Raw genomic sequence first — 12478 nt, 5'->3', positions numbered from 1 at the left:
AAATAACTGGACAACATAAAAATAATTCCTAGGCTGCAGTTCAGTGAACAGCTTTAATGAATGTACTCAAATACTGAGCAGTTCAGAAATCAAGAATAAGTCAGAGAAAGAAAAGAAGGTTGAATTTATTGGGTGCTATATTTGTGGTGAACATTTCCACCAGCTGTAGCAAGCACGTTTCCATCATGAGGCTGACGCTGTCCCCTTTGCATTCTGCTCACCACCTTTCCTGATGCCCAGGAGCCTCTTAATTCCTTCTCTGTTGCTGCAGCTCCTAAAACTGCTTTATGTCTTTTATGCTGTCATATTTACTTGCACTAAAAGGTACTGCAAACCAATATACAGTTATGTATAGCATCACTTTTTACATGTCACTATATTAAAGAGCCTCGTAGTATTTCCATTTTAAACCCTCATTTCATGTTTTTTAAGTCCTGCCTGCTTATAATTACATCACGCTGAAGACAACAGTGTAAATGTTAACCCCACAGACTGATTTACAGGGAATGGTAGGCATCTGTTTATTTTAAAATATGAGGCATCAGAAAAGGCAGTGATTTTGCACAGTCTCTTTTTTAAATACTAGGCTTTAATTCACAAGAGAACACAAAAGCTCTGATTATTTACCTTGTAATGGGAGATAAGTTGAGTGGAATTAATGGAACTACAGTATTAAGAAATAGAAGGAACTGGCTAAAATTTGTCAAGGGTTGTCTTTTTTATGTTGTCCTTTACATGAGAACACAAGGGATTGCTTGAAGAGATTCAAAGCTGACATATAGAGTGAAGAAAAATATTTTTTTCTTTATAAAGTATATGATCAGTGAGTGCTCTGGGGGTTAATCAAGGCAAACCTTGTGGCTGAATTACAAATAGGAGCTATCGATGCCATGGTGTATTAGAAGCAGCTATTGCTTTACAGAGTATGGGTCATGGCTATTGGGTTGTACCCTGTTTGGATGACAGCAACAGTGGGGTATCGCAGGGGTCTGTCCTGGGACTCGTCTTTATCAACGACCTGGAGGAGGCAACAGAAGGCACTTCTGTGAGGTTTGCAGATGACACCAAACTGGGGGGACCAGTTGATAGGCAGGAGGGCAGGCTGGAGAGACAGGCTAGCATGGATGCTGTTGATCATGGATGGGAACAAAGCTGTGCTGTCTCATATAAGCAGAGCATGTGATACAAAATGTACTGATCTTTCTCAGCCTCCTCCAGTTCTCTTGTTTACAGTGCAGCCTTACTTGTTAGTTGTTGTATTCTGTTTAATCTCTCTTTGCAAGTGGACTACTGGGCATTGACCAGTGCCAAGGGCCAGGAAACATCACTCCACAGAACTACCTTTATTACAGCTTTCAGTATGTTACTGTTCTTCCTGTCCCTCAGGCCTTGGTAAATCTCATAAAATCCTTTTCAGATTGAAATCCTACTCTTCCCAAGCTGTAACGTGTTTTACAGCATGTATTTCTCTATAGTTTTCTTTTAGTCTCTTGTTGACAGTCTTTAGGTATCAGTTCCTTGGCTGGTAAATGTCTTCCTTATTCTTAAATTTATCCACTTTGTTTTGTTCAGAGCAATGCGTGGGGATAATAAATTGGCTCACAAGTACTTGACACTGTGTCTTAATTCTTTCTACTATGCCAGTTTTTCATAATACTGAATCCTAGGGATGCCTGGAATAAGCCAGCAGCATTTTTCCCACTTACACATCTCCCAGAAGAGCTGCAAGCTGCCTGGATTTCTCTAGTAAACTCACTCAATGGATGTGCTTCCACAAAAGGTGTTCCAATAGTTTAATAGATTTATTCCAGAATATGGTAATAAACAGTTGTTTCAAGTGTCAGTTTTAAGGCTTGCAAAATGTAACTATGTACATGTATAAGATCAGAGCATAAATCAGCTCAGTAAAACAGCTTTGTAAATATTTATGAGCACAGGGCTCTTTGTTTCACACTTACTCCTCCTGTGTCCTCATCTTAAATTTTCACTTGCTTTCATTTATGGCTGGTAGTCTGGTGCCGAGTACCTGACATTGCTAAATTGCCACCTGTTTTCTCTGGCATTGCGTATACCACAATCCTAAATCTTTATTGACTGGAGGTGAATGTATGACCTATAGAAAGAAACCTGTTTGTATGGAGGGGCAGATTCTGAATTCTGATGGATCCGTGTGAAGTTTAGCAGGCGCCATGTTGCTGAACTGAAGCATAGCCTGGGTTTGTTCATGTGAGCTGCCATCCCTGCGGTGGCTGCAGGCGAGGCAGGACCCAAGTTCCTGTTTGTGTTGGTCTTTTGGATGGGGCTGGTTATTCAGGAGGGAGAGGAAAAGGAGAGACATGAAAAAGGTGGTTGAAAGGTAAAGGTGTGGAACGAAAAGGCTGTGAAGGAGCAGTGGGAAAAGAATCAGAGCTGTCAGGATACAGCAGACAGTCTCGTGGGGACTGCAAAGATGAGTTATCATCTCATGCAAAAGTCTTTGCCTCCCTGGCTCCTTCTCCTGTGGCTGTGGCCGTGGCCCCAGGCATCCTGGCATTTTGGTGGCCAGAGGAGAGGGAATGACCTTTTTACACCTTCCTTTGCAGCAGTCCCAGGTGAGGGCAGAAGTACATAATCATATAGGCATCTTTTTTTTGCAATTTTTACAAAGTTATGCATGTGCTCACTATTCCCATTTGTACCGTGTTAGCACTGCAATTTCTATTACTCTTCACTAATTCACACCAAAATCTCTGGCTTACTTGCATTTTCTCCCTATTTAACTAGTAGCAGATAGCACCATGTTAATTGGTATAATAACCACAAACCTAAAAATAAACCTACTGGTAATTTTCCAGTGTTTCTTTAACTGGATCCTCGAAGTTCCTGAGTGGTCAGTTTGGACTAAGATAAGTGCTATCATTTTTCTTCTCTCTTGTCTGCTGACTCTCCAGCCTTTTTGAACTGCAACCCACAAGGGGTCTGAACAGGTGGTGCTTGTGGCAATTCAGGATGGATTATTCTCATTGAGGAGTTGGTTTCTGCTGCCATTTAAACAACTACCTGTATTTCATCGTGTTTGCATTTTCATTAGTGAAAAATAGTAGAGAAAGATAACTCATTCATTTGCATGCAGACTTATCAGAAGATTACTATACATTGTACAAATTTACATTGTTTAATGTCTTAATTTAATCACACGCATGCAGATTTAAGTGTCTTTCTGACTGCAGTGATATAATTCATTAGTAATTCCCCTGAAGTCTGATGATCATAGGTTTGGCGTAAACACAAAGAAAATTCTTCAGAGAGTAGATTTTGGGAAGCTTATTGGCTCTTCTTCCTGCAGTTGTGACAGATTTTGTATTTTTTTAGACACTCCTCAAGAACACCACTGGTGTACTTGAGGAAATAAAATGCTGTTTGATCAAACAGGACATTTGTCTTTGGTGAGTCATGCTTAAGGCTTTTATTCTTTTATTTGTGTAGTTAGTCAAAAAAGATCTAAGATCTTTTGCAGGTGACTTCACTTCCAGGTATGTCCATTCACCTCATGTTTCCTGCTGGCCAGTTCCAGGCAAGTCACATCCATGGCCTACTGCAGCCCCCAGGTTTCTCTTCCGAGATGCCATGCTCTCCATATTCAGGACACAGGGCTGGGGTGGGATCCAGGTGTTGTGAGCCAAGGGCCAGTGGGCTTTGGAAATGCAGAGCGATCACCATCAAAGCATGGGCATTTCAAGAGCATCGTGAGAGGAATTAATGCTGACATTGCTCTCCAACTACTTCCTAGAAGAAAAAGAGAGCATAGTTCTGTTTTCATTAACTCTAGTGAGATTGATGGAAAACCTCTGCTTCTGTGAAATTAATTGAGTGAGAACGGGAGTGTATCCTCACACTAGCGGATACCTTGTCCAGGTGCACAAGCCAAGTCTGAGATGTTTCCTTGAACGTGCAGCACCTGTTCTTTCTGCAACAGGGATCAGCAAGCAAACCCTCAGAAATGGTGGCCTCGATGTTACATACCTGCTTTCCCTGCAGTCCCTCTCCTTCATCCTGGAGGATTCAGGACTGGGTTCCCTACTAAAGCTTCCTCTTAAAATTATACCTCTCCAGAGACCCGGGATTGTGAATGACCTCTGTTTGCAACACTAAGTACAGTAAATGCTATTGTATTATCCAACAGTAGTGAATTAAATAATCCCACTCCCGTCACTTTCTAACAGGATAATGTTAAAGGCATTCCTCTGAGATGGAGAGTAATAATTTGCTAATTCCCCTCAGTATTTCATGCTTCTCAGTAGTGCAGCTAATTTTCTCTGAGTACCTTATTAACATTCACAATGACTTTGCAGTCCCACCCTAATAGCTCTCCACAGAAGCAGCGACTGTGAAGGTGAGAGCTGACAGTGACACATTTTCCTCCTTTTTCTCTGCAGAATGTATTATCCTGGTTTCCATCCACTGAGGGCTGTCCAGCTGATGCGAGTGGGCAAACTGCAGTACAGTCAAGATATGTTTCCTCAAGCGCTGGAGACCTTGAAACAGGCCAGTATTGTGAACTGTTTCTTCTCTGTCTCCCTCCCTCGCTTCTCCTGAACCTGCCATGTGTCCCCCGCTTCTGCTCTGACTGCACCTCATGCTTTTGGATACTCTTCACCTCTTTTTCTACCAGTGGTGTTTCCCAGGCTGCAGCTGAGTGTGGTGATGGGTCACTGTTGCTCAGCGTTTCAGGCACTGACTTCCTCCAGTATCAGTCACTGCTAATCGCAGTTCAATAGCTCAGAGGTGCCTGGATGAAAAATTACTATTAGATCCAAAGAGATAAAAATATCTCAGTGCCTCATACTCTCCTTCATACCGTAGCAAAGTGAATCTGGGAGCACTGAAAGTGTAAGAACAGGAGCACAGCTGCAGTTTCTACCCTCCTTATTCCCTATCAGGGATCTGTGATTTCAGATTGGAGAATGCCTTTAATGCTTGTATTTTATTGTGAGCCATGCTCAAATCAACAGGCATCTTCTTGATCCCTCCTATTTCTATATCATTCATCATCTTTCCCTTCTTTGATCTGGTTTTGCAGCTGGTGCTCTGCTAGTTATATTTCAGCTTTAAGCCATCCCTCTTGTACCTGAGCTGACTTTTATATTAATTTCCTCCTACCCCAGGCTCTTATTTGTCCTGCCGTTATATTGCTGTTAGTAATATCTAAATCTTATCATCTATCGTCTTAAATATATTGAAGAATCCCCTTCCATGTGCAACATGTCCTCAGGACGTAGGCTCTCGCTTCCCATCTCAAACCCTCAATCACTGCTAGGGTGTTTTTCTCCCCCTGGAAGATGTGCTGCCTCCAGTTCCCCTCAAAGAGGTCTTACGCTTATTCCCTTGTATTATTGATTGTCTTGTGGTCAGCTTGGCCTGAAGACAGTACGTGCTCTGTGCGGTTCCCCCTCTCATCTCTCGGCCCACCTCCAGTGCCTGACACAGCATCCTCATTGCCTTTGCTGAGCGTTGCAGAAAGCCACCTGGCCCAGCTACTTGCCTTTTGCTGCTGGGCCGGAGCGGGTCCCTGGGCTGGCACCAGTGTTGGAAAGAAGTGCAGAAGTTGGCTGTATGTCCCCTTTGTTTAACGTCCATACTATATGAAGAGCTAGTCTTGTGGCAAAGAGTTAGGGCAGCTGCTTGGGATAGAAGGGGATGGGTGTCCGCACTGGGGGTGGGGGGAGAAGTGGTTTTTACTCCTGCTTGGATCCCCTATAAAGTCAGTATCAGTCATGACTCTCTAGATAGTATTTTGTACTTACTTTTTTCAACCCCCGTATCTATTTAGTTTTAACATCTGATTAATTATGCAAGCTGAATAACTGATAGTTTCCGCATGTTGAAATAACAAATTAGTATTTAATGTGATGCCAGTCTTACTAAGTCTTGGTAACTTAAATCTTCACTTGATATATTTAACTTAAATTATGGCCAATTCTGATCATTAAAAAGCAGATGGAAGAGTAATCAATTCTATTTTCCATGTATTATTCAGAAGTAAGGCATATATCTGTCACATGCCAGGTAATCTGCTCTGCTATTTCCCCCGTACTATTTATAATTTCCAAACATTCACACTTTCCTTTTTAGCAGGTGGAGTAAGACCCCAGTCAGAGGAGCTTCTATTTTCATTGATACTGCCACAATATATCAACAGGCATTCTTTTAACTGCATTTCTAATATGACACTGCATGAAATTAAACTAGAGTGAATTCCCCTAGAGACATCTGAATGCTGCTCATCGGTGAAGGTGGAAGTTGTGATGGTGTTTTGTATGTTTTTAGTGAAGAAGTTGCCCATTGCAAGCCAGATTGCTACTGTATTATCCTTTGAATACTGAGCAATGCCTAACACGGAAACCTTTTTTCAAGCTGTGATCTCCTCTGTCCCGGAAAAGGGAGAATATGGTGCTGCTTACCATTCTATGCCATACCTGAGTGCACGTCTAACTGTGGTCTCCAAGCTATTAGTAGTCCATAAGGACACAGTAAGTGCTTTACAGCTGAGATGCAGAACCATTTACAAACTAAGCCTGTTGTGGTTTTGCCTATTCCCTTTTCAGCCTCCCCCTTTTCACCCACATGTGTGAGACAGGGAGAGACTGAACTCCCACTCTCTGGGAGCACAGCTGAGAGGAGGAAAAGCTTCTTGTCATCCTGTTTCTCCATGCAACTTGTAAGCACAGGACGCAACACTGCTTTGGATGAGATCTGAAACTGATTCCCTTTGTTGCTGTCTACACTGGAACAAATTACAGCAAGATAGATTTCCCAGTTTGTTGTGAGTAAAGGATGTGATTCCTAATATAACTCAGATAATGTCCTAGAGTTATATGAGAACGCAGTTTGGCCCTTTGTGATTAGATGTGTCAACAGAGCATGCCACATGCTCAGAGCAGAAACTCGATTACCTTCTCTGCCTCATTTCTCTTCTTAATACACTCTGACACTGAATAGCACCCTGTTGGAGCTCTCGTCAGACTAATTTCAGTGTGGCATTAAGGAGAAGGATGTGGAAGGTGCAGAGGAATTGAGATCTGAGTGAAATTCACGTCACTCATATAAATCCTGTTTAATCAGGCACAGCCTCAGAGCTGCTGGGGATTGACAGCCTCTCTGCAACAGATGCACAGTCTGTTAAGACCAGTAGATCTTCATACACAGCTCTGCAGCCCAGCCCTTACTGCTGCTCTCTGTGCCACCCGAAAATGAATCACTGTCATAACCACCTGACTCTTAGTGCCCTTTGGGTTTAGCTGTCTGCCCTGCACCCCCAAAGAAGGCTTAAATGTTGTGGAGGGCTTTATGTCGCCCATTAAAATGAAATCACCCCCTAAAAGTATATTAGGCCCTGCAGAATCTAATTTGCCAGGTTTTGGAAATAGAAGTGTTACAGAGAGGCAATACTCCACTTCTGGAATAAAACCTGAAGGTAGCCCTTGGTTTATTGTACAACCAACATATTATTTTTAAATTTATATACATATATATAGATATATGTGAAAGGTGTAATGGTGGGAGGACAAATGGAATTATAGATCAGGAAAACCTTCGTCAGCAAAAGGCTGGAGCTGGACCCCCAGTCTGACAAACCTAATTTAAAGAGCCTGGAATGACTGTAAAAAGCAGCAACAATAACAAAAGTTGAAACAAGCTGTCTTGTGAAGAGAAAAGCTTCTTGACCGGGAAGCAGCACTCCTGCAGGAGCCCAGTTTGAATCTGCATCTCTGGAGCTCACGGCAGCCCCTAGCAAGTGTATAGATTCGTCCTAAGCGGCACTCATTAGCATAAATATTTGTTAGGTGTCATTTGTTACCTTCACAGTACTGTAAGCTCACCTGTTTGCTTGCCCACAACCTGAGTGGAGCTGGACTCGGTTTGGGAGGACAGGCAGGGTGCAGAGGGGAAGGCTTGGATACAAGGAGATGAGTTCATTTCTGAGCGTTGTCTCCTCAAAGCGAGCCGATGAGTGCTGCAGCACGTTGTCTTCGCTGCTGCTGCATCCTCTGGGCTGTGGTGGTGGTGGTGGTAGTGGCTGCCTGTACCCATGCACTTTTCTGAGCAGGGCAGCAGTGCCCAGCCACTTAGCGATGGCAGGAGGATGCACACATGTATGACACTGACCAGCCAGTTTCCCCTGCAGACCCTGCACTTGGCTGGCACGGTTGCAGGAGCACCTTTGTCCTCCCATGAGCTGATGGGCATGGCTGTCTTGTCTCATGAAGGCCTGCAATAGGTACAATATCGTTTCCCTTCTTACTGTAATCCCTGGTGTGGAGGCAAAAAGCACAGGAATTGGGGTAAAATCCCTCCCAGGTTTCACAGCGACACTGAAGAAATCCCCTTTCTCTAGGTGTTTGCTTCAAATGCTGAATTGTTTACCGGCTGTGGGTGATAGTAACTGTGATAGTTTTTGGTTTTCCTATGCCTGCTTTAGCAAGTGTCCCCTTCAATCGAGAGAGATGGAGAAACACAGATACTCCCTCTGAAATGCTAGCCTTCACTTCATGCCATTTTGGCGCATGGCCATTTGCTTTCTGCTTTCCCTGTGATGGAGCGGTGCCGTCCTGCATCTGCTCACAGTTCCCCGCAGCTGTGGTGATGGGCATCCTGTCCCATCCCCATGCAAATCAGGCACAAACGACTGCGCTGAATTTCATTTGCATTCATGGAGCAACAGCCATACCACTAGTCTAATGGGTTTTATATTCTTCAGGGAGACAGTATGTGGTTGATGACACTGTGGCCCATGTTGCTCCTTTGTGATTACTATAGTTTTTCATAATTAAATTTGTTCTTTTAGCTGAGAGGAAGACCACACAGACCACAAGACTCTGCTCAGCCTCGACTCTGCTGGTTAGCTGTGCAATTTAGGAGCAAGGGAGCGTTCAGAGAGCCTGCATGTTCCTGCTTCTGCCCAGTAAAACAATTCCTTGCTTTGGAGGTGAAATTATCCCCGGTTTTGCACTGACCTTTGCAAAAACAGCTACATAACTTAATGCCAGTTTAATTTGGGGATTACAGAAGTCATTGCTATTCTAACTTCGATGCAGCTGGTTCTGATTCGTACTGCAGCATGTGAGACAGTACATTGCATGAGAATGATTTTCTCCCTGAGGAAACAAAAGGATGAAGACTGGGTGCATTTATCTGCCATACTGAGGAAAGAAAGGGAACAGAAAGGAAATGTTGGAGGTGAGAGAGAAGTCAGCAATGGTAGCATTATCTCAAGATTAGGTTTGATATTAAGGATTTTTGCCTTTTAACAGAGGCATATCCATATGGACATCACTGGCTGTGCATCAGGCTGTCCAGGTCCATCACTACCAGCCTGACCTCTGTCCTGTAGGTGGGCTGAAGATCGCAGGACTGCGACTCAGATGTATCCAAATGCACAGCTCTTAGCACAGGTCATTCACAATAAATCCAACAGCTTTCTTGGCCAGGGCATGCGAACACCATGCACCAAGTGTGTCTGGACCCACGGCCAATTCACCTGGCTGCTTCGCTCTAGGGTGATCCTGTCCCTTCCTAGTTAGCCTGCGCGCAGCTACGTGTTGCTGCACTGCAACATGCATGGGATCCCACTTGCAGCTATCCTGCTCTGCACCATCCAGGGATTCCTATACCATGCAAGTGTTCATCTTTCTCCATCCCACTGTCTCTGCCAGGGAAGGACTGGCTCTTATTCTTGCTTTTTACACTACTTTTTCAATTATTTATTTACCAAAAAAAGCTCTTGTACAGCTTAATACCTCACACTCCACTATGCTGAAATACTTCTGTGATCTAATAGAATCATAGAATAGTTTGGCTTGGACATTTCCCCAATATGTTAAATTAGGAAAAGCAGAACACTAAGAACAATTGAGGTAGTCTTTGCAGGGAGTATAATTATGACTTACTTGCAAACATTTTGCAAAAACATGACCAGCTTTGTATTTCTGCTAAAATAGAAATATGCAAAAATTGAGGATTTCTGATTTTATTTCACATTTCTTAGGCATTTCTAATGGTGATGAAAGCATTTCCATTGTTCTGTTTAACTGAATATTTTATCATTTAGTAGTAGGGCATTGTGGTAGCTCAGAACATATTTGACTCTTTTTAGAGCTCCTTGCACACTCTGATTTGTTTTGACTGCTATTTCAACTTGTTCTTCCAATCTTTTGCTGTCTCCTTCTTCTTTTAAGAATGAGCTAATTCGAAGCAAATATAAACTGTGCTAGAATTTCCATATGCTGCCAGTCTCTAGAATTTGGTAGTAGGCTTTCATTCATTCCACCAAAGAATATATTTATTTTTATTTTTATCTTTCCAATTTAAATGAAGCTCCTTCCTCAACATTTTTTTCCAAAAAGTTCCTTTTTCTGCAGTCCAAAGCTGATTTAGCTGAATTTTGCTAGCTGACTGGACTAGGAACTCATTGAAACACACACTGCATTTAGCTTTTGACAATTCCTCGGTTTGGGATGAGGAAAAATCTCTGATGTCTTTTCTGCTACCAGTACACTTCTAGCTCCCTTCTTCTTTTTTCAGAAGTGCTGAATCCATTTCCATCTGGTACTTTCTCCTTGCAGGAGGAATTTAATAGAAGGAAGAAGCAGAAATGTCATATAAAAATGATGATCTAAACATGAGCTGGGCAAAGAGCATTTCAGACATATCTGTGGCAGGGAATCAGCAACACTACAGACAATATCAGCAAGCGTAAATTGGCCTCGGAATAGAAGATGACCAACGCACAGAGAAAATAATCCCTGGGAAAAGCAGCAAAGACCCATTCCCCTGCATGCCTTTTTAGAGTGAAACTATTAATGTACTCGTTTGATGCTATGCATAGTTTCTCCTGATACAGTTAAGGCATTTTATTCCATTGGTTAAGCATTAATCCATTTCTATTTACAGGACTTTGAGGCTACTAACATCATGAATGTCACAGTCGCCTTTTAAATAATGTACCAAAACCTTGGCTGCTGTAGTTGACCAATCTCAAAATGGCCTTCATGCCTCAGTGCAAAAGTATCTTCCTCTACTATTCCAGACATCCATCTGTGCAACATATTCATGGGCTTTAACACCTAAGAGTAATGTGTCAGTGCCTCCTCCTTTGTCAGGGACAAATCATTATACACTTTGGGATACTTCACTCCTATTTCTATTATGCCATGCATTTAAGTCCCCAGCTGCCAACCACTTGAGAACCAGCACTTACATCCCTGCCCCACTGCAGTGACCACCCCCTTCGTATGGTCTGCGCAATGACTAACGTGTCCCTTTCTGTTCTCTCCTCAAGGCTTATAATATTATGAAGGTGACCCATGGGACAGATCACAGCCTGATGCAAGCCTTGATGGAGATAAAAGAACAGTGTGAGGCCATCATGAGAACACAGTGAAGAAAACCTCCAGTCTGGAAAACAAAATATTCAAGGAGAAAGGAAATCAAATGCTTTTTATTGCATTGGGAAGCTTCTTGATAATTTTAGTGTCTTTTCATTAGGTCCTACTTGCTTTACAAAAATGTTTAGTATTTATTAGTTTTGCTGTATGATCTGAATTGAGTTGATGTCTGGAGAAGTATCTGCAATTTTCAGAGGATTGGGGTTTTTTTCCCACCAAACAATCTAATTGACAATACCTAATTATCAATTTACAACACCTAATTTAATTGATAATAAGTATTGGGAAATGCATACAGAGTCTTCACCAGTTACAAAGTGATATAATTCCATTGATATCAGCAGTCAATTTTTTATACCAGCTTATGCCAGCAACTAAGAATCTCGTGTCAGACACATTATAAGTAGAAAGAATATATTTTTTCCCTTTGCCTTGCCCTTAGGTCTGGTTTCCAAAAGCCTGATCTTGTGCTCTTTGACATCAAATAAGTTTCCCAATGTTCTAAATGAGATTTTCCCCCCTCCCAATATATCTGCAGGGCTCTGTCCCTCTTCTTCTTGCATTTCATATGTTATAATATTGAATATTAAAATAGATTGAATAAAAAATTTAGTCAGAAGTGTATCTATGTGGAAATCGCTTACTCTGTTTTCTCCCCATTTTGACTGCTTCAGGAGCGTCTCACTTCATACCAGTTTTAAAAAGAGAGGTTTGGACCTATGAGCTCACAGGTGTGGTTTCTAGACCTTTCTGAGCCTGTGGGGTTTGGATTTCACTTCCCCAAATAGCGAAGCTCTGAGACCTACAGATGACCGTTGAATTAGGAGGTCATCCCTGGGGGAGAGAAGGATGTCTTGGAAAGCACAGGCTTCCCATTTCCCCACGCTCATCAGCGAGAGAATTGTTCTTGCCAGAGCTGCTGACTTCCATTTTTAACACAGAAACAAATGTTAACAAAAGCCAAATATTTATGAGGAACATTGAAACCTAAATAATTTTAGGCCTTTGAAAGTATCACTTCAGGTGTGTCACTCCTCTCTAACAATTTATTGCTG

The 12478-nt window shown here is 42.4% G+C and overlaps 1 protein-coding gene across 1 annotated transcript in view; it reads left to right on the top strand.

The window, feature by feature from the left end:
• The window catches only part of SMYD3 (SET and MYND domain containing 3), a 385279-nt gene extending 373236 nt beyond the window's left edge, over positions 1-12043 (top strand). Inside the window, exons 12-13 of the mRNA XM_009321269.1 lie at positions 4416-4524; positions 11318-12043. Of these exons, the coding sequence (XP_009319544.1) occupies positions 4416-4524; positions 11318-11419 (211 nt within the window). The 3' untranslated portion in view covers positions 11420-12043. The remainder of the gene's footprint in view (positions 1-4415; positions 4525-11317) is intronic.
• Positions 12044-12478: the final 435 nt, after the last annotated feature.

The sequence above is a fragment of the Pygoscelis adeliae genome, unplaced genomic scaffold (assembly GCF_000699105.1).
Source record: "Pygoscelis adeliae isolate BGI_AS28 unplaced genomic scaffold, ASM69910v1 Scaffold463, whole genome shotgun sequence".
Classification (NCBI taxonomy): Eukaryota; Metazoa; Chordata; class Aves; order Sphenisciformes; family Spheniscidae; genus Pygoscelis; species Pygoscelis adeliae.
This window is presented reverse-complemented; position numbering and strand designations above follow the sequence as displayed.